This window comes from Trichoplax adhaerens, genomic scaffold (genome assembly GCF_000150275.1).
Source record: "Trichoplax adhaerens TRIADscaffold_8 genomic scaffold, whole genome shotgun sequence".
NCBI lineage: Eukaryota > Metazoa > Placozoa > Uniplacotomia > Trichoplacea > Trichoplacidae > Trichoplax > Trichoplax adhaerens.
In genome coordinates this window covers 2,607,111-2,631,912 of record NW_002060950.1, presented here as the reverse complement: position 1 = coordinate 2,631,912, position 24,802 = coordinate 2,607,111, and the positions used below count along the sequence as shown (strand labels likewise).

Genomic DNA, 24,802 nt, shown 5'->3' with positions numbered 1-24,802 from the left:
GCTATATAAGATTGACAGGAAGAGTATTTGTAATGTTGTATATTCAATTGCTTCAGCAGCGATAATGAGTTTAATACTCTATCATGATCCTGCCTGCTTATATCGCATATTTATTATTATAGCGATGTTCTAAATACTATTGTATTCTGTAGTCAGTATCAGACTTGTTTTTATGGTACACACGCATCATTATTTACAGTAAGTAGACCTGTGATATATACCGATCACGAAATTCCAAATTTTAGAAAAATAAGGGCTTTATTGAATCTTATACAAAGATTAACTACACACAGCTCTACTCTAGCCGAATACTACTACTAAAGACTTATAGAACGAACTAACAGAATAATCTAAAGTTGCATGCTTTTATACTTTTCGTAGCATTCGCAGCTACAATCCGCATGGCAACCTTTTACCTTATTTTACACATAGTTAAATTCTTAGTAACACTACTCTACTGTGGACTATCATTAATCCGATATAAGTACGACTACAGTATTTACGTAGACATTATTCACATCAGCCAAAGTACAATGAATTAACCATATCCTAATATATAATTTACAGTTTTATTTTTACCTATAACCTTATTAGTAACTCAACAGCTTACTGTATATAGTCATCTGTACTCTAGCATAGAGTCTATACCACTACAGTCTATAGTTATAGCTACCAAATATCTCTTAGGATAAATATCTACCGTGCATTATACTAAACATGGCTAACAGTCTACAATCACAATGCTAGTTACATTACAAGATGTTATATAAATGTGATCCATTCGTAGCATTTAGAGGCTAAGACCACATAAATGGGAAGGAATATTGGGAATGAACGAGATTATGCTTAGCCCTACCAGACTTCTGAGCTTATTAGAGTTCAGCATTATTATTAGCTGCGAATAGTATGAATAAATTAAATACAAGATAAATAAGAATGATAGAATATATTTAATGTCTAATTTACTTATGAAAAGAATAGCCGGAAAAACTACTTTAATTTTTTAGTAGTCGAAATACTGAACATAGGCCCTCAAGCATAAATGATCGTAACTAATTGTTTATAACATATAATAATCAAACACTTAGACATGATTGAAATCATTATATTTCTTCTCTTCATTAAATTATAATTAGATAAAAATTGCGAAAAATCCTTAGAAGCTAATATAGTTATTTCGATTAATTACAGTGAAAATGTGCTATGAAGTCGAGATAGAATCACGAAGTAAATCGATATATAACCATGATATAACGTAAAAAACTTGCTTGTGCTTGATGAAGTAATTGTTATTGATGAAGCAGTATAATGTTACTATTTGTAGCATGTAAGATTGATCGCAAAAGATTATAAAACCCATTTATTACCGATATTTTACGATTTCTTTATCATGCAAATATGTTTTGTAATTATGGTTTTAATTAAAGCACGATGCTGTGCAAATTGCATTTATATTAATTGATTACCTGATATCTTACCAATCGGTTGGAATTATTCTTTATGAGCAGATGAAAGTTAATTTGACTTCATTCCAATGTAACATACTGCGACGGAGCTCGCTCCGAAATGAATAATATTTTGATCTAATATGTGTAATAATGTTATTATGGAGGTTACCGATCTCGATAACAACCTAGTTGCTAATTGAGTTTTGTTATTAATTATCGTAGTAATATACAGCGTGGATATGGTGTTAGCAATTAAAATGTCAAACTGTGAAGATTATTATGTTAGTTAATAAGGTGCTAATTAATAATATTAATTTGTGGCAAGTAATAAGTAACAATCGATCTAGTCGAATCTATAGTAAGCCTGTATTGCACATTCTATAATATAGTGTGAAAGATTAGCACCGATCTTATTTGTGTGACATATGAAACTGTATATAAGCTTGATTATTACTTTTTAATCTCAGTTCCACCGAGGTTAACGTAGGATACACTGGTACAAACGTAAGCAAGCTAGTAATAAAGATATTGATTAACCTAAACCTATCGTTTTGACTTGATTACTATAGTATAGGAATAAGTTAGTTTTCCCTTACTGAGGATCTCCGGAGTTAGTCGGAGAACCATAAGAGTAGATAGACTAGTTTAGGTACGTTCACGAAAGCTATTTTGTGACACATACCTAATGACTCTTTGTTGATTATTAAGAAATTGATTTAGTCAGCTATTACATCTGCAATGTTAAATAGCATAATTAAAATCAATATTTTAATATGTACCAATTGAATATTTTCCAATTGAATAATAGTGGTTAGTTACTATCTGCGATAAATTTTAGTAAAATCGGATGGTGGCCATTATTCGAGGGTGAAGTTTCTTGCGATAATTTCGTAAGAATAAGCAAATATTTGTAAAAATTATTATAATTCTGCTTAATTTATTTATTTATTAGCGGATGATTACCCATTTAATAATTGCTACTAACAATTGAATGCGATGTTACTATTTATAATTTAATGCCATAAGTGGAGAAACGGTACAGGTAAGAAATTGTAAATTTTAAAATCAGTGCAATCATAGAGATTTCAGGAAACAAGACGCTGTTAAATCTAAAGTGTTTTGCGCGCTTTATTTTTGTCACCAAACCTTGGTTGCGCAGTTATACTGTAGTTCAAGATTCTACTTTGTTCGATACTATCTTATCGTTACCTAGGAAGTGATTTTACTGTCTCAATATATACTATGCGACAAGGAAACCTAAAGTTGAAGTCTATAAGTAACTACTGACTTAAACGCTCTTTACTAAATGTTACAAACACACAAGAAAATATCGTAAACTTTTATTAGCATTAAGACATCTACAATTTTTTAAAACACTCTCTACTCAACTCAAAACTATCCGCTTATACAGGGACCATCTAATTTGTAAAAAAAATTGATGTTATTATACCTTACAGGGAGAGACATCTCGAACCGAGATATTCCTTACATAGTTTTTCTATGAGTAAATATTTTTAACCCATTACACATACTTAATCTTAATCTGAGCATATATATTGTCTAGTTCAACTATCATTAGCTGGATCTTGAATCATCTTACTACAATCTAGGCATAATAATAATCGATATCAAATATGTAATAACTATCACAAATAACATCCGCGTTAAAGCATCACTTATGTTCTCTAGCGCTACAAATATGGATAGTTTCCACATTAACTGCTACTGTACTATTAAACTATTCTAAGGGTAAGGTAACACCGTCACAGTTACACTTACAAATAGACTAAATTCTAAATGGCAACATGGTAAGTAGCTATGCACTACAAAGTGATATATGAGCATTAGAATGAAAGAGCTTGTATTTGGAAGTAAGATTGCAGGCGGGATTTGCTAGTTTAAGTATTTATGTCCGTATATGTTACCTAATTTCGATAAGGTCTTCATTGTTGAAAATGTATTTATTAATGAAGCAGCGCATAAAATTCGGGAGAATAATGCTATATGAAAGTCAGCTAGCGAGTAAAAAACATGTAACATGTGCTATGTTGTCTTAATAATTAGGTGTATATTTTTTATCTTCGATGTAGGATACCATGGAATAGAATTATTGTAACACTCAATTCATTTCCTTTTTACGAGAGTGTTTATCGCATGCATATGAAGGGCACGCTGTATTTCTTCGGATTTAGCTAGGAAAACTTATCATCGCCTATTAATAAGAAAATATCAAAATAAACACAATGTAAGTTACTTTTTAAAAAAATAATGCATGGGTCATGCAGTATACTACTATATCAGATTATTTCATGATTCTAAGAATATTTTATTTTTGACGTATATTGTTATAGCTAGACAGAACTTGTCGCAATGATTCTAAATATCGGCAGATAATACAATTTACATCATCTACCTAGACTTGAAGGACAATGATTTATCCGTAGGCAGATTTAAGAATGAATTAATACGATTTTAAATGTTATCGCGTGACAGTGTTATATACAGTATTAGAGTAGAAATATCTATGTTAGGATAATTCTGTTAGCCTATCCTTATTTAGTTAACTTCTAATTTAGATATACTGTATTTTAATATAGCACTGACTGTTTATGGCAGTGACACATATACACATACTGAAATTAATAGTTATAATAGGGAATACAAATCATCTACTTACAGTTCGAATCATTGTGATTGTAACTTACTTATGGTAGATTGTAAATTATCGTGAAAATATTCCCTGATAGGACATATCGCAATCTGATTATTCTGTATTAGTCATTAGATGTCTATGTTCGTAAATACTGTTGTCTGCATTAGGGAGCAGTAGTTTACACTAATATATAAAACCGTCAATGATTCCAAAGTTAACCGTGCTAACAATGACTCATGAACTATTGAGGAATAGTATATAATTGCAGTATATCGTGTAATAAAGTGGATTCTCAAACTTAGTGTTTAACATAAAATACGAGGCGTCTAAGTTTTTGTGTAGTCTGCTAGTAGAACAAAAGCGTTTCTGATAGTGCAGATATCTTTCCTTGATACGTGGTTCAAGGAATTGACTTATTGATCTTACATTACGTTATCTTGTTGCAAAGCTGTTTTATGACATATCGACAGACTCTAAATTTTCTGGAATACCCCTACCATAGCCAATTTTATTCTTTAACATAACAGCAACCTATTAGAGATCTGTTTATCAAGAATTTATTCTCAATGCAGATATGATATCTGAACTATCATTCTAATTCCTTCCTTTAGGAAACAATACTATTGAGTCAACACTAAAAGGATTATTCGTTAGATGAGCTCAGGATGCTATAATAATGATGATTCAACGCCTGAAGAGTTGTTGACACAAGATCTTTGTATATGCAAAAATTTATTTGGATATTATTACTCCCCAATTTCTAAGAAATCCTAACAATGACTACCGCACATTCTTTCTTGAATAAATGATTGCTAATGTTATTTCTGAGAAACACTTAAATAGAAAGTATAAAAATAACAAAAATTAATACTATACTGAAGATAGCTTTATTCGGGGAATACTGATAATCAGTGAAATTTTAACGTTCTTTCAATAATTAAAGGATGAAAATGTTTCTTTTCCGAAATAATGAGCGGAATTTCGGGTTGGATCAAAATGAAGGTAAATTCAATTGATCAGATTAGTTTATGACATAATATTTTTATCCATCATGCCATATGATTGTCTTATGATCATTAAAAACTGACTTCATGCTAAAGTAAGAGCATTATATGAATGTAAACAAAAACTTGTACCTAATGGCTGACATATATGGACGACTATACCAATATCAAAGCCTTCTAATCATGAAATTATATCTAAATTTGTACTCTGAGGCATTTCAATTTAAAGTTTTTATTTGATGTAACGGTTCATTTCGATAACGTAAATTATAGATGCACATGTCTATATAAATTATAATATCTTAAGTTTGATAGTGACATCCATTGAATGTAGTTCAATCAATTTTTAAAGGATCATTTAAATTACAGATTTCAAATTACATATTTCAAATTATAGCCGTATCTTAATAGAATTATATCAGCTAAAAATTGATTTATTCACTTACGAACTTCGTAATAAAAGGTCTTCATACAGTAAATATAAGAAAATACAAGCATTGCTTTATCTTCAGGAGACAATAAACATCCTATTATAAAATGACATGAAGATAGTACTAAAGTTATTTATTTTCTAGACCTAGATTTAAAAGTTGAATACAGATTATGGTACTAAGCTGTCAGAAAGCATAATTAGCAATTCTATTCGTTTATTCACTCCTTTTGGTACCTAAAATAGAGAGAATTAATTCAAAATAGGATTCGTTATTCTTTAGATGTATACTAATGGTTAAATTTACAGTAATGTTCTATAGCAACTTATTCTACAGTTTATCCGACAGGTAATTTTTCTATCAATACAAGTAGCTGTACTATCGCCAGCTAGAGCTACAGCTAAAATGCAACTCAGTAACTCTTTACTTTATGAGAATAATATTCTACTCAAAGATTTTTCCTTAATTGATTATAGAATTAGTAAATAAATCAATTGACATTCGCTATAATCATAATAATAATATTAACATGCCACAAATACGAAAATGTGCTGATCTACTATGCAATTTTGCTTTATTAATAATAATATCGATACTCTATTTTTTGTCATCTGAGTAAAATAATATGTTTGATTATTATTTAATATACTCATGCCCAAATTCTGTTTATTTCTGTTCTATAAATAATTAAGAATTTATTTTTTATGAGTTGGTTATTATCACTAAATTACAAATTTCTAATTCTATTAATATAAACATTATAATTTTGGCTTTTTTACGATAAATAAAGGTAAATATAATTCATCCCTTTTTAATTTGTTTATCTCAGCATTATGCTTTATCAAAGAATAGTATAACTTTTAATTTCATTCTTAAATGTTTATACCTTAGCCGGAAAGTCTTTGATTATGAAGTTCATCTTTATTCCCAAATCATCAATACATTGCTTTTAGGGTAAAAATGTATGCGCTGCTGTAGGTTGGCGTAGGATTGTGTTTTGATGCATACCACAACTTCAAATTACAGCAGCTATAGGACATTATAAAATGCAAAGAAATGCATATTAAGAGTATTCCGAGCCGCAGTAGATTATTTTATATTTGGGAACAAGGATAATTTATAGTATTAACTACTATATTTACGGAGAAGAATGATAGCAGGATATTAATAAGAGCTATTAAGGTAGTGCAATGTCTAGTTTGATTCTCGATAAGGACTTTGCCTCGCTGCCTCGCTGCCTCGCTGCTGAACTACAAAATTCTTTAAATGCTATTTATAGCATTTGTAAATGCAAATACTGTCGAGATTTTTAAGAGAAATCTGGGACTGCTCACTCTGCATGCATTTAACTGTTCGTTAACTTATATGTTGAGGCTGTTTCAATAAATTGGTCTCAAAAAACTCGAATAGTCTGCCAGCAAAGGTTAATACTATTTAAAATATAAATTTAGTATTTTAGTAAGTTATTAGACCTCTATTTCAAGCCTATAATATCTTTAAGTGAAAGGAATATTATCCGACCAATACTAAATATTTCGTAGGTCCTCAATGGAGTTTTAAGGATTGGGTTGGATTCAGATCGGAAAACTGCTAGAAAATTCCAACTTTGTATACTCACATATTTGCAATCAACTTGAAAATTTCACTAAATCAGGGCGATTTTTGAATAAGCGTAGCAGTAATTACTCTAGTTTTCTTCATGCCAATCGCTGTCGATTGTGGTAGGTTAGCTTTACAATATTGTCGGTATTGTAATGTGTAAATCTTGCAATTTTGGACATTAAAATGTACTTAAGTAAAAAATAATTCTAGATAAAAAGGATAACGTAGGATAATCTGTTTACATTTTTACTACGGCGATGAATACCAAATTAAGAGAAAAAGATAGCAATAATAACATGTTTACACGTATGTCTTTTCTATATAACCAGAGTTTTCCTTGAAATAAAGATAACTGCTATTAGCGTTAGTAATTCTAAAATTTGATTTTATGTATTAAAGCTAACTTGCGTTTTTCTTGTTTCTACTACTAAGTTGTTAAAGTTAGAGATCTTAATAAAAAACCTAGTTTCTTGACTTTAGAATATTGGTGATTCTACTGTAGGTTATATAATAGTTATAGAATGCTAATATCGGTGAAGAGGTACCATTATGATCAAAGAGTTGTTGACAGTAAAGGAATTACTTTCACGCATTATACTTCTATAATGGCATTGATCTATAGTTTCCAGCCTAAATCAAGATTAATTAAAATCTTTTCAAACGTTTCTTGACATTTATTAACTTTTAAGGCGATTCAATTCTTAATCATAATTCTATGAAATCCAGTAGTGAAAAATTTTCACTGCGGATTGTAAGGATTAATATGGATGTAATTTGATGCTGTTCTCATATTAAAAATAATCAATTTTTTAATTAAAATATACGATTAACTGATAGTTTCAGTAACCGATTAATAGGAAAAATTTACGAAATTCAGGTAGGCACAAGGATGAGATGATGTTCTGCTGTTGATACGGTGGGGAAATCAAGTTTATGCTTTATCTCTATAACAAGATTTCATCCACGTTTTATATATCACTTGACAACAGAATTGAATTTTAAAAATCAATTATACAGTATTGGCACTTATTATTTTACGCATAAAATTGAATTATTTTCACATCTATGACATGTAAAGATGTAATATTTTCTTTCTCATATTGTTCAATAGCTTATGGCAATACTGTTATCTGTAGAATTTTACTGTCGATGTGATGATTTAGCTGATACTAATGATCAATTTGCGTTATTTACGCTATTAAATGTACAAGAGCTTCCATTTTACTTTCTACATGTAAGAATAGACAATAAGAGTAATAATTATAAATATGAGAATCGATGGCTGATGGAACAAGATTTTAATATTTAATGCGGTACAAAATATTGCAATTTTTAATAAGATTAATATTTTAATCCACCCTATTTTTGTTCCATGTTTGAACTAGGATAGAAAGGATCTTAATGTAACTCTATTCTCATTTTATTAGTTATTTGATGCTGGCTACTCTTTTATAATTAGTTTTTCCTATAACTTATTACTATTTGAATGATGGAAATGATTAGGCTTGGGATGCATATTTGTACAGTATATTCATTCTGTAGCTGGAATCTTACTATAAAATAAATCCATAAGGATTACATTATTGGCGGTGAAGAATCTCTATATTTGTAGTGCTATTCTTGGCTACCAAAGGGCTTTTAGGATAAGTAATAGCTGTATTGACCATGAAACTAGTACTAAGACGGCTGATAGGTGTCTTTCTACTTCGAAAGCAATAGGAAATCATCTTAGAATAATTTTGTCGAAATTCTTTATGTGAAAACCCAAAAATGATTGGATTTATAGCTATATTGCAATAGATATTCCAATGAAAGAATATGCTATAGACGACAGATGGTACAATTAATTTACGATGGTATATGCTGGCTAAAATGACTATAACCATAGGAATGGCGGTAACTAAGAAGATTCCAACGATTAATAATGTTGTGCGAATGGATTTCCTTAATATTTTGAGCTTTTCTTTATTTATTTTATTGCGATGGTATGATTTTCCTAAGTTATTTTGAATTGCTTGAGTTAAAATAATAGTATAGCAACCAAAGACAAGACATAAAACCAATGAAATAGACACATTGAGGATGATCAGGAAAATATAATTCTCGCAATAATTGATGATATCGAGCCAGCAACCGGATACGTAAGGAACGTATTGATATTGACCTAAGCCTATGTCTTGAAAGCCCATTAATGGTACAGCACTTAAAGCAACAACAAAAAAGCAATTGGTGCATAAGTACTGTATTGCACATCGCTTTGTAAAATAAATTTCATAATGTAGAGGTAGACATATAGCAAAGCAACGATCAAAAGCGATGACTGAAACTACTGTATAAGAAATGCCTACGGTTGCAGTAGTTAAATAAGCATGTATAACACAGCCAATATTAGAGAGATGATAAGTTTCCGAATTGTAATGAAATAGTGCTGGTAAAGCAGCAAAAAGTGAAATTAAAATATTGGATACACCAAGAGTTGCGATGAGAAGACCTGAAGGATTATGTAAAGTATTTTTCCTATAGATGACAATGACGGTCAGTAAGTTACCTACTAATGCGACGATGGCAAGAAGAAATGTGACAATATGGATGAATATTTCATCTCTTGATTTTGAAGTAGTATAATTCGGTGCGATACTGCTATTCCTATAGTCACATCCAGATAACATCATACTTTGACTTTTTCTATTTTCAAAATCTTCTCGCTGAAGGATAATAATTTTGAATCATTTAGGAGTAAAAGTGAAATGTGACTGCTCCTTTGACCGATATTAACCTATATATAATCAACGTCAATACTGTCCCAAGCTTACTTATACTGCCGTTAATCACTGATATTTATTTACTCTGACCTGTCGCTAATTTTCAACATATCAACAATTAAAAGGGCTATTTTGTTGTTGTCATAACATACCTGCATATCCTTTATGATGGAAAAGGCAGTAAAATAATGGTAAAAGGAATACCTTTGTCTTACAATCGAGTAGAAATTTTCTGACGATGACATTTGTCTATATTCATCAATTGATAAATGAATTATTAATAATTTCATTGGTAATATCCACATTAGAAAAAGGAATAAAGTAGAAATAATTTCATATCTAGTTCAGACTTATAGCTAGTACTCATTTTAGTCAATAAATGACTTTTCTTTATGATCATTTAAAACAATTCATCAGGTAATTTATACCTTTATTAGTCTAGTCAATAAATAAAATTTTTAAAATAATGGATCTCACTCAAGATTAATAGAGCCAAAGCGAAAAATTGGAAATACTTGCTGGCTGACAAAAGTTTAGTTAAATAAGTTTATCTAAGAAATTCAAATTGACTGATATCATGCAATGGTAATCTGAGGCTTTTTAAATTAATTTAATGTAGCTATAAATTGAATTATTACTTACTAAAATTTTACATTGTCGTAGTTTAGTCTATGGCTTAGTAGGCGAATACTGAAGAGCAAGCTTGATAATCAAATTTTAATCAGAAATAATGACATAGCAATATTAAATGTAATTATAAACATTGTGTTAAGGATAGAAAAATTCAAACTTTGAATAAATAGCCTCATCAAGAATTGTAATAAGTCAATTTGTAATTATATGCTTATAAAAAGTAGCTAATATACATAATGTGAGGATAAAATATAGCGAGCAGGTAGTAAACAAGATAATAGAATGAACGGTCTGTAAAATAAACCTAGCGCCAAGTTCTAAATTTGTGAAGGCGTTTGTTAAAAGCTGTTATAAAAATTGTAACCGCTGCTATACAAGATAGTAAGCGTTGAAATTAAATGTATTTCAATAATAATGGATAGTATGCAAGCAAAACATATGGTAATACCTAGGATGTAAAGATGAACATGTTTACAAAAGTGTTTGGTTAGACGAAAGATTACAAAAGCAGAAGAAGAAATTGAGAGTAGGAGCAGATAGTAACTCCATATTCACTGCTGCAGAGAAGTGCTATCAAACTTTTATCTACTAGATTTGTGAGTTTATCTTTTAATACGTCTAGTAGAATCTAGAAGTGACTAGAAGAGTGTCTTAAACCAACTTCGTAACGAAGATAACGTAAAACAAACTTCTAAATTACTATAGTCTCCGGGATTCAGTATCCCTTAACTATCTCACAAAAATTTAGATGCCTTTGCTTCTACATTAAACAACTATAGGACTCTCATTTTATTTTGCTATCTGCCGACCTTAAATACCCATCAGCAACTGCTATCGTGTATGAGTCATAACAGTTCATGAAATTTAGTTCATATTGTATAGCTAAATTAATGCAGAAATTATTCATAATCTTTGACTTTACTGCACGATTCTAGATAATTAGATTACAGTATACCCATACACAGAATTACTTGTAGTATCATCCATCTATAATTGAATATCTTCAGGATATTGATCACAAGTGTTACAAGACATAACTCTATAATCAATTAGCATTAGTTACCGTATAGGACCTCTTACTACAGTACAACATAGTTTACTGTATCAAAATAATAACTATTGAAGTTCTTACTGTAAGTCATTATTAGTTATCTCTATAAATAATCGTTAATCAATAAATTTAGTCATCTACTCTTCACGGTGACATGACAAAGAGGTATTATAGAGCTATAAAATGTTGATCATAAAATGTTCAGTAGTTGGTGTATACTACAGTATCATGCGAGCTTAAGTAATAAAAATATTATTTTATGGCATTAAACTTGTGCGTTTCTCCTTCCAGATCCTTCTAGTAGAAAATATAGGTAAGTAAAAGAGATATTATTACAGAGCAATAAAATATTGATCATAAAATATTTAGTAGTTGGTGCGTACTACGGTTTTATACTACCATAAGTAATTACAACATTACTTATGGCCAATAACAATCGTATGAAGGCTTTATGAGAATAAAAGATTGGTAAATATTTTATTTCTCATGTTCAAAAATCGTATTCATTGATTTATCCCGTCATAATCTAATGATTCGATATATTGTGATCTGAAATAATAACTAAGCGAAATAAAAGAAATACAAGGATAGTAGAGTTAATTTAGAGAGATAATAATGACAATTGAAATAGTGAATAATCGTATTTATTCTAAAGTCGCCATTGAATAGATTAAATGAAATAAAAGAATGAAGACTAAGATCTGAGAACTTTGACGTTAACGCTCGATTATTTTACTATAATGAGAGCCTCCATTACCATTGTAGTGGATGATTAACACGTTTAATGAGTAAAGAAATCTTCATATTAATGATAATAATAAAGGTCACGAAACAATTGATCTAAAGGTAAATGATAATCAGCTAAATATAGCTTAATTTCTTCAGCTCCACATGTTAATATCTTAACAAAAAACACAATACGTGACTAGAATTAATCGAAACAACCGTTTCTGTTAAACTGGCTAGACTGTCGTAACGATTGAGATTAGAAACAGTTATTAGTTGTAGTAAATCATTTTTTATAAGCTTATTTATGCATTGAATGTATAAGAACAATGAATTAACTTTAATATGATACAGTTAACAGATTTATTTCACAAATTTTATTTATAGCGATATTTAATTGCTACAACTGAAAATTTTTTCGAAGAGTTTCAAGCCTGATAAATTCACACAAGTTTTTGAGTATTTCAGCTATCTAGAAAAATAATATTTTCAGTAACCTAAATTTTAGATTAGCATTGAAATGTTTTTCATTAAGAAATGTCTTTAAGTGAATAGAATGTAGCTGTACGTATATTGCAGGCATCTAAAATAATTGCCATTTAGGCCATCAGTATTTCGATAATATACGCGTTCAAGGAATGTCTTGGACATACTGTATCTGTTAAAAAACGGTTAATATTTATAACAGTTAAGAATGGATCGAATATACTGGCTTATTTAAGATGACATTTTGTTATTGCTCATATTTTACGTAATGTTGGAGATAATTTCATGAAATTGAAACTAATCGACAGAATATCTTCTAGCATTAACAATGACTATCACCGCCAATATGAAACTGCGTAATAATGATCTATTAATATAATTTCGTAAAATGTCTTACTGTTTTCCATTGGGCTACAAATGACAAGGTTAGAATGCGATGACATCCGTACAGCAACCAAATGACTATAATTCGGATGATTAGAAGTCGGTAAAATGTTAAAGGTAAATAAAATTGGTCCGAAATTATTGTCGTAAACATTAATACTCTATTTTATTGTAAATTCTTATACTCATATTCATATAATAATATTTTCCGAATATTAACCTTCTAAAAGAAAAATAGTTTCAGAGCACGGTAGTGATTGCTAATTTTTAACAAAGTTATTGAGATTATATTAATAAAGTAGACATAGAAATGCCTTTATTGCCAGTTTTGGTAAAAAATTAGCCGTGCCTTGAGCCCAAGTTATAAATAGCAAAGGATAAATGCTTTTATTGAAATTGGATCATAATTTACGGCATGAGCAAGTCATATACCATCTTTGATATAAAACTGTGAAAGATACTAGTGAGATGATTTCTGCAAACCAGTAAATCTTACAAATTAATTATGCCTGGATAGATTTGTCATCAAAATTAGGTTTTCTGTTCAGTAATGACCAGACTTCTATTTACATATTGTGTAAATAGCACTAGAGCAAGGTCATAAATTGTTATCGTGGAGGATATAGCTACTTTTGTTTGAAATTGTCCAATAAAGAATTAGGAATGATCGCATCAATATTGGCGTTTGCAATCACTTTCCGACTTTGCGCGAATAGACCAAAAATTTTTAGCTATAAAATTAGTTCAGCGTTTGTCACAGTGTTATATACAGTATTAGAGTAGAAATATCTATGTTAGGATAATTCTGTTAGCCTATCCTTATTTAGTTAACTTCCAATTTGGATATACTGTGTCGTAATATAGCACTGACTTTTTATAACAGAGACACATATACACATACTGAAATTAATAGTTATAATAGGGAATGCAAATCATTGTCACAAACCAGCTTCGTGACAAAGATAACGTAAAACAAATCTCTAAATTACTATAGTCTCCGGGATTCAGTATCCCTTAACTACCTCACAAGAATTTAGACGCCTTTGATTCTACGTTAAACTCAACTAGACAATTGAGAACTGCTTTATTCAACTATCTGACGGGCTTATACACCCTTCTACAGCAGCTAACATTCATGAGTCATCTTATAAAAATACTTAGGAGAGAACATCTACTAACTAATTTTTCACAGTCGGACTACAACATGTCCATTCACAGAATCATTTCAGTGCACATTACAGCACAGCATTAAATTTACCGCAACACATTTGTAATTAGAGTAATTCCTATTATAAGGAACTAGTTGTAATATATTATCACTATATTATATTTACCAAATTTAGATATCTATTTCTTCACTGTAGTTTGTACCATGACAATCATCTACTTACAATTCGAATCATTGTGATTGTAACTTACTTATGGTAGATTGTAAATTATCATGGAAATGTTCCGTGATAGGACATATCGCAATCTGACTATTCTGTATTAGTCATTAGATGTCTATGATCGTAAATACTCTTGTCTGCATTAAGGGAGCAGTAGCTAAAATTAATATCTAATTTAGTGAATGATTTCAAAGTTAATCGTACTAACTATAACTCATGAACTATTGAGGAAGAGCATGTAAATGTAGTATATCGTGTAATAAAGTGGATTCTCAAACTTAGTGTTTAACGTAAAATACGAGGCGTTTAAGTCTTTACGTAGTCTGCTAGTAGAGTAAAAGCGTTTCTGATAGTGCAGATATCTTTCCTTGATACTTGGTTCAAGGAATTGACTTATTGATCGTGCATTACGTTATCTTGTTGCAAAGCTGTTTTGTGACAGCGTTACAACTTGATGACTAGACAGCGCAAAATCTACAACTCTAATTTTCCGAATTTGAGGAGCTGCGTCTCGTTAAGTAATTTTTTGAACTTATTTCTACTCTTGTTGATTATAAAATAACTCAAGCGCCATTTTGGCTTTATATTAGAAAGCGGAAGATCAAGAAGTATAATAAAATTCTACTTCTATTGCTCAACTCCCGTTCATTAATCTAGGACCATATTACAGGCATATATCTTTAAACTCTTCAATATGCTTTAGGAAGGAAAATATGGCCTTCGCTATTCTTTATATACCTCCACCGCTACTAATTATGCTCAATATTTTAATCTTAATATAACCTTTTTAAATCAGACTCTTGTATGCTAAGATAAATTTATCCTATTAAGTTTTACGACCTCAAGCAATTACCAATATCGAATATACTAACGGTATATCAACCTATCTTAATAATAATTAGTATAAAGTATTAGCTATAAAATCTAGATTTACTGTTCTAGAATAGCTTAAATTGGCTAAAAATCCGCTAAGCTATTTTGAAAGTGAACGAACACCACAATAACGTACTTGGTAATTTTGAAATTATTGAATTATCAGTTCTAGTTGCAAACAAAAGTTTGCTACAAGAATATTTTCATATCACCAGCTTACCAATAGGCTTGCTCTTCTCAATACTTGGATACAGTACAGTAGGTTCTTTATCAAAAGCAGTATCAGATGCAGTTTAAAGTATTTTAAATTACAATCTAGGCAGTTGTTAATAATGCGATCTGTTATTGAGTAACTTTTGTATTGTTGCCTTAACATAGTTTCCTCAAGATTACTTGTACAGGAATGTGTTGACATTAATTTATCTACAACATTTGACATCTATTTGAGATATTTTAAATGGATAGGTGCATAGATTTATGTTATCTATTTACTAATAAATACTGTACTCTTTATGCCGATTGACTATAAATTGAATGATTTTTCAATAAAGTTTGAATTTAGGATTGTTTGAGAGATACTGGTGATGTTATTGTTTCTCCTGACGATAGAAGATCGTCATTATGTAGTGGGTAGATGTCACTGAGGACATACCTGATGATAGACTCGTAGTTATAGTTTTCTGTAGTAGTTTAAAGTTTCTTACATTACAAAATTTTGATTTATATCTTGACCAGAATTGAATCGTTCTTTTCCTTCACATTTTTATTAAAACGATTAGCTATATGTCTGTTACGTGATCACTTTTAAGCTTTACCGAATCTATTTTTGTAAAGCACCCAGGTAATTCGTAAAGTATTTAATTACATTGTCACAATTTCTTTTATAAACTATTCTTTGGTAAATTTGTGAGCGATACTAATCTACTAGAATAGCTATACTTCCTTTTTACTGATGGAGATCTATTGTAAGATACAACTACTTAAGTATAAAGCAATTCTAATAGAAATAGTAAATTAATTTTATAGGCGAAGGTAGGTATCTCTCTGTACAACAACAACAGTGGAACTGAACTGCTAAATTACTGTTCAGCTTTATATAGCTTTTGATACTAATAATTAGCAACTAATAGTAAACAAAATCAATACAGTATCACTAATATCACTCCTTGACATACATATAGACTAAATTAGAGGTCATTCTATTGTAAATAAGTAATCTACAGTATGTCTTGAATCATTTGTTATTCGATAGTCGTCGTGCTCATGGCATATTGTTTCTACATCGTCTACCTAATTAAATTGTTAATATTCCGCTACAAAATAATATAGTAAACTAATCTCCAACTAGCGGCATTGAGAATGATATATTATCTAAATTGCATTAAAACCTTTCCAAATTTTCTTGATATTCTTAATTCTTATATCACTATAAAGAATTTTATTCTGCACAGCAACTCAAGACAGTCCATACTAAACAATAAATACAGTTTCTGCTAGATTGCTTAATCATCATTTTGTTGTTAAAAAGCAAGCTAATGATTTTAAAATTAATTCTATTAGAATATAACGTTGAGTATTAATTGGTCGTAGATAATAATTATAATTGACTGTCTGACATCATTCCTTTTTCTAAGAAATATCATTTCTTTGCCGAAAATAAGTATTTAATTTCAGTCATTGAATGAATTTTGTGCTAGATTTTTTAAAACATCTAATGATATTAATAAAGTATTGTTATCATTTAAAATTATTCAAGCGAGACGACTTTCTGATGTCATATAATTATCAACTAGCTATTTTATAAAATTGATACTATTATTGCGACAAACATTTCTCGTAAATTTGTTTCTGCTTTACTTCATAACGGCCGGAACTTTATTGATAATACAATAAGACAATTGATTAAATTCTAAGCCTGCTTTCAAACGAAAGGAGAACTAGTAGCAATTTGAGGTTAAGTATTATTTTTTTCATTCGATCAATACTTTGTTTCTTTTAGGATTGAGATTGTCTTGCATGGCTGTTTGAAAAATTTTTTAAAGTCGGAACATAAGTTATTAATTCATCCATTTCTGCTCTAGTCATCAACTTATTTCTTACAATCAATGTTCACATTCGCAATGTAATCTATATGACGCTAGCAAAGACAATGCGGTAAAAATTATTTATAGTCATAACAACTATTGAACTTGTAGGCAATGTGATTAATCCTAGACCCGCCTAGACCCTAACCGTTTCATCTTAGCATGTGAAGAAATTACACAATAGAATGATATATTAATACTAAATCTGATACATTAAATTACAGTTTGAAATCACAACTTGGACTTGCTCTCATTTAATTTAGAAAAGGGATATAGTTAAGCTGAGATTATGCTAAAGGAATTGTTAATACATCACGAATATTAACATACACGTATCCATAACAGGAATTCTATTATCAACAACAGCTAGTTTACGTAGACATGATATTAATACAGCTGATAATGCCCTAAAAGTAAAGCTAATCAGATCTTTAAGTATGCTAACCAACATTAGCCTAAAGTGTATCTGGGAGCCTTGCAATATATATTAAATTTTTAGTAGCATCTAAACTTTATACATTAGCAATTTTTATAATCCATAAATAGTGCTGTATGGTATCTATGAAAACTCAAATGGATTTTAGACGATAGGTGTCACAAACCAGCATTGCGACAAGGTTTACGAAAAAATTTCTAAATTTCTAAAGTTTCCTAAATTTAGTATCCATTAACTATTCACAAGAACTTAGACGCCTTTGCTTCTAAGATACAAAATTAGAGAACTGATTTTATTCAACTATCTGCCGAACTTATATATCTTTCAGCGGTAGCTAACATTAATGAAGCATCCTATTTCAATAAATATCAACATGGTCATCTACTGACTGATTTTACATAATCGGACTGCAATATGTCCATTCTTAGAGTCATATCAAGATACCAACAATCTACAATTAGTTAGAATTTCAGCTACAAGAGCATGTACTATATTCAATTGCTATATAAGAATTTTATTACAGTACAACACATGATTCATTATAACAGATTATAGCTTCACTGCTTCCTCCTGTAAGCAGCTAAATGTAATCTCCATATATTAATGTTAAATTTGCTAAATTTAGTCATTTTAAGTCTGCGTGTTAGTTTGTCCGAGACATTGTGCTTTCTTAGTATCATTGAATGATTCTTCCATTTCCTCAACAGTCCTCGAAATTTTAATAGAGGATAAATAGGGGATTTAGTCAATCCCTAAATTGCTCCGTAACATTTCGGTTCTTCCAGCAATAAAAGCTGAAGGCGATGGCCTGCTAAATTAAAATCGAATACGTGCACTTCAATACGACTAAATGGCTATATTAACTTTAAAGTAGATAATATAATCTAGAAACTTAAAGCACCACTTTGCGCGGGAAGATTATTTATCATTTAAAGATATGATTTATACTATTCAGACATTACTATTTCAAGTTTAAAGATATCCTTTGATAATCTGAGGATATACAAATATAGTAAATAAGCATTATAGGAGGTTTTAAATTTCCGCGTGTAAGAGAAATTGCTGAACATTCCATATACGAAATAAAGTAGTGCTGCAGTTTAGATAAGTTTCCTTTTACAAAGTCTAGAATAGGAATTTTTTGGTCTGCGATATCTAGAAATCGTAGATACATTTTTACAATTAAATAAAATTTTGCTCATTATCTTATATATCAGTAACTTAAATGATATATTCTTTAAGTCATTTTGATGTTGAAATTTGAAAGGAATATGATTGCATTAATTTTAATCGAGGCGATATAAACTATGGCTTTAGTTAAATATCTATTTCATTAGTCTTTTTCGTTAACGTAAACAATCTACTTTTTAATATTGATACTGAAAGGAATATGATTGCATTCATTTCAGTCAGACCATTTAAAGCTTACCTTCAGTTAAAATTTTTTTCATCGATCTTTATCGGTAAGGTAAGGAATCTATTTTCCCCAATTTTTGATCTTGAAGGGAATATGATAACATTCATTTCAACCAACGTAATTTAAACTACAGCTTACGTTAAAATGTTCTTCAATAAATCTTTTTCTGAAAGGTTAAAAATCTTTTTTCCAAATTTATGATCTTGAAAGGAATATAATTGTATTCGTTTCAATCAAGCGATGTAAACTATAACTTTAGTTAAAATAAATTTCATTAATCTTTCACTAAAACCTCCAGAGTAAAAGTTATAAGGTACAGGAAGTGGAGTTGTTTTTGGCAATAAACTCGTTGATAGAATTCATTGAACTTCAATTGCAGCGTCATGAGTTATCACTATTTTCTTTTCTTGAGGTATGTACTTTATTAATTATCAGTGTTGAAAAAGAGAAATGTGCAATGAGATATCTGTTAGAGAGAAATGCCTACAGGTAAATTGATCCACTGCGACTACCGTAGCTAATGGTGCTTTCAGCTAACAAAGAATTATTTTTTCTTTGAAATGGACAGTATCTTAAATTACTGTTCTCAATTTTAATCTTTATTGATGGTTTAAAGTTTATGCTTTTAGTTAGTAGCTTAATAGATCATTTGTTATCGGTCAATTGCTATATCAGAAACAATCTATAATATATAATTTAATTATATTTGCAGATTTTATCCAGAATAGAATAGAAATGTATAGAGTGCGCTGTGCATGGATCTCAATACTGACATTAGCTAACCTGGTACTTGTTGATAATACTATACTTTTATAAATTCGTATAAAAATTTTAAAACGTACGAAAAAGATCTTACTATGAGTTATTTTATCTTATAATCGTACTATGTTTGCATATCGTAGGAAATTGCTAACAGTAAATTCAAGGTATAAGAATCAGTTTAACTCTTTCTGTTCGACCAATTTATTACGAAAATTTTTGTAACGAATCTAAGTCCTTAAATATTTTTAAATCTAAAATTTTAGCTAAAAATTATTACTATATTATGCTGTTACAGTGTTAAATACTGTATTACAGTAGAAATAACTATGTTAGGATAATTCTGTTAGACTATCCTTATTTAGTTAACTTCTAATTTGGATATACTGTATTTTAATATAGCACTGACTTTTTATGACAGTGACACTTATACACATACTGAAATTATAATAGTTATAATAGGGAATGCAAATCATCTGCTTACAGTTCGAATCATTGTGATTGTAATTTACTTATGGTAGACTGTAAATTATCATGGAAATGTTCCGTGATAGGACATATCGTAATCTGACTATTCTGTATTAGTCATTACATGTCTATGTTCGTAAATACTGTTGTCTGCATTAAGGGAGCAGTAGCTAAAATTAATATCTAATTCAGTAAATGATTCTAATGTTAATTGTATTAACTATGACTCATGAACTATTGAGGAATAGTATATAAATGCAGTATATCGTGAAATAAAGAAGAATTGTCTAACTTAGTGTTTAACGTAAAATACGAGGCGTTTAAGTCTTTGTGTAGTCTGCTAGTAGAGCAAAAGTGTTTGTGATAGTGCAGATATCGTTCCTTGATACGTGGTTCAAGGAATTGACTTATTGATCGTATATTGCGTTATCTTGTTGCAAAGCTGTTTTGTGACATATGCTTAACGAATATACGACTAAATTATATTTATTCCTGCGTCAAACATTATCCAAGAGACCAGAGGCTACCAATTTCTATCAGTATCATAAGAATTCAAATTTATTAAGCTTGGTGATTATTTATTAATATATATCGCAATTGAAAAGACACTTTTTCATTTAGAAATGCATGAAGTGTTAAATTCTACTAAAAGACCAGATTTTAATTTTCATATCAGTAATCGAGAGGACCTGTATCATCTTGTTCCAGTAAAAGTACTAGTACCGAAATAAATAGCCTAAATACCGGTATTTGCTATTATATAAATTAGACAGATTACGAGATAAGCTAAAAAAATTATCCACCACTTATTTCATGTAAGGATTGCAATTTAAATAGCTGATAAGATTTGATTAATCATTGCAATATCTCTAGCAGTAACGCTATTCATTATTGTTATTGGTTTAAATAAACTGTATATCAATGAATATAAGTTATTAGTTCAATTTTATATACGTATCTTATATTTTATTCTAGCGGATATTTTGGATAAGTGTGACTTGAATAAATTTAGTATACTGTAGCTTAGTATTGTACTCCAACTTTAACATCATTATATTACCTACAACTGTTGGATTTAGGAATATAGTCTTGATCATATTTTCGCAATAAAGACATTAAAAATACTGGTATCTTTATACATCCATGATCAGTAAGGACATTAAATAGCGCGTGTTGACGTATAATTACAACAACATTCAATTTAAATGATTTCTCCTATACAGTATTTTAATTTGCTCATCGAAAATCAAGTAGCTTAAACTTTGTATAAAATGATAATTTTTACATTAAAGCACACCACAGATCTTAGTTTATTATGAAGATATTATCTGTATTGCATTCTGATCGTATTTTGATTGTAATTTAAAGTGTACTATTTTGAACTAAATTATATCCCGATAATATTGAAGGATTGACAGATGGTCGTATCGGTAGACTGATATCAGAAATTTTTGATTTTTTTGAGTAAAAATGTGAACATATTTCATGATAGCCATGTCTAAAATCTTTATGAGAGAAACCAAATAATAAAGGATTAACCGTAATATTGACGTATATTCCCCAATTTAATAAATATTTATAGGCTTTACCAGACACAACAGATCCTTGATTAACTAGCGTAGCAAATGTTAATGCAAGGCCTGGAGTTGTACATATAAAAAAGACACCCACAACAATAATAGTCGTTCGCGTTGATTTCTTCAGTAATTGCTTATTTTCATTATAGATCCAACCTGAAATTGCCATTCGTTTAAAAGTACTATTTGCTTTGAGAAGAATTATAACATAGCATATCATGACAAGTATCAGTATTGAGAAGACAGGCAAGTAAAAAACAATAATAGCCAAGTAATTTTTACTATATGCAGTAATATCAATCCAACACGACGTTAAATAGGGAACATATTCATATTTTCCTATACCATATTGTTGTAATCCCATAATCGGTAGAGCTGCTAGAGCAAGAATACACAACCAATTGAAAAGAAGAATCTGAATTATTCTGGTGTTTGTAACATATTGTCGATAATGTAAAGGTTTACAGATTGCAATGCAACGATCCACTGTAATACCTGCTATAGCTGAGTATGTAGAGCCGATAAATGAACTTGACATGAAAGCGAGAAATACACAAACTGCATGATTTAGTCTTGAGCAAGGATTATCATAGATTATGGTGGAAATAACACTAGAAAATCCCACGCCAATATCAGAAACTGCTAAAGCACCTATTAGTATACCGGAGGGATCATGCAGATAGCGATTACGATAAACTACTACAACAGCAGCAATATTGCCAACGAGTGATGTTAGTAAAAATATTAAAACAACTACTGTTAATGTTAAGGCCTCTTCGGTAGGAATATACTCGTAAGTTATATTAACGAGTAAGGTGCTGCTATAATTCTCGCAAGTGTACTTGACTTTTAATTCATTCATTTCATTAGATAGTATTCCGTTATGGAAACTATTTATCTATCCACGGTAAATAGGACAAATACAGAATATCTGCTCAATTGATGTTGCTGCGTATATTGAACCGTTTTTGATGATTAATGTCGATACCTAATAAATTGTATTGACCTTAAGAGATATAAAAGCAGATTGGATAAATGTCTTGCTTAGAAAATAGTGCAAGATTTTTTCAGTCGATATCCACGATGATCTCACTTTGCGTGCCTAAAGCACTAAAGAACTATTAAGAAAAAATTAAAATCTGGATTAATTGCTTTTGAAATTGTTAGAATCTGTGGCGATATGAACATCGACTGATTTTACCAGATTTTAATACCAGTTGGATGAATAAGGTGAATAAGTTGCTGACTGAATACTCTTACTTCAATCATTTTATGTATAAATACGTTGAAAGAAGATTTTATATACTATTGTTGAAGATATTACGACGTTTAAAAAATCGACAAATAATCCAGTACAACTTGGTTTTAAAATTCGTATGGTAAGAACTTTTACAGATGGTATCATATAGAAATCTAGCTATAACCTTGGCATATATCGAAGAGAATTGTTGGAAAGTTGTTCGTATTTGTTAAGAAAATGGCCACAAGCTATTTACAGGAAATATTTCAATAAGGCATCTAAAATTGAAATAAATGATATCGATAATTTAGCTGATATAGAAGTAAAAAAACTGATAATGCAATGCCATTCAAAACAGCCTAATTTTTCTGCCTGATCCTTTATAGCTAGTAATAAAATCATCTTTCTCTCAACATAGCACTAGTATCAGCAAGTTTTGCTTACTACATTGCAATTCTTAAGCATCAATTTTGTTAGTTAGTGCTACAAGTTAAATGATACGATAATAAGCTTTACCTATTCAATTTTATCATAGCTATACCACTAGATTGTGTCGTTTAACATCGCTATAACTGGCCCCTTTTCCCTTCAATACTAACTGCAATAAAGACTAGTACCATGTCACGGTAAGAACTACCGTGAAGAAATAGCTATCTAAATTTGGTTAATATAATATAGTGATATTATATTACAACTAGTTCCTTACAATAGGAATTACTCTAATTATAAATGTGTTACAGTAAATTTATTGCTGTGCTGTAATGTGTACTGAAATGATTCTGTGTATGGACATATTGTAGTCCGACTGTGAAAAACTAGTTAGTAGATGTTCTCACCCAAGTATTTTTATAAGATGACTTGTGAATGTTAGCTGCTGTAGAAGGGTATATAAGCCCGTCAGATAGTTGAATAAAGCAGTTCTCAATTGTCTGGTTGAGTTTAACGTAGAATCAAAGGCGTCTAAATTCTTGTGAGTAGGGATACTGAATCCCGGAGACTATAGTAATTTAGAGATTTATTTTACGTTATCCTTGTCACGAAGCTAGTTTGTGACATACCAGTAAGCCATGCTTTCTACATCGTAAAAGTAATTCTTGAGCATCGATATCGCTAGTTAGTACTATAAGTTACACGGCAAACTTGTATACTTTATCTTTGCCATTTTACTATAACCACTTGACTAGATTACATCGTCTCGCTACGCTACAAATAGACACAGTTTCCCTTCAAACCTAAGTATAATTAAGGCTAGTGCCAATAAACTGTGCTCTCTATATCGTAAAAGCATTTCTTAAGCATCGATATTGTTAGTTAGTACTGCAAATTACGCGGTAAACTTGTATACTTTACCTATTCTGTTTGACTATAGCTATACAAATA

The 24,802-nt window shown here is 30.0% G+C and overlaps 1 protein-coding gene across 1 annotated transcript; it reads right to left on the bottom strand.

Annotated features, from left to right (window-relative positions):
• Positions 1-21,967: 21,967 nt before the first annotated feature.
• On the bottom strand, positions 21,968-23,044 carry TRIADDRAFT_58722 (uncharacterized protein; the record flags this gene model as incomplete). The annotated part of the gene is made up of 1 exon (XM_002114621.1): positions 21,968-23,044. One exon carries the CDS (start codon positions 23,042-23,044, stop codon positions 21,968-21,970), a length of 1,077 nt encoding a protein of 358 aa, XP_002114657.1.
• Between the last annotated feature and the right edge of the window lie 1,758 nt (positions 23,045-24,802).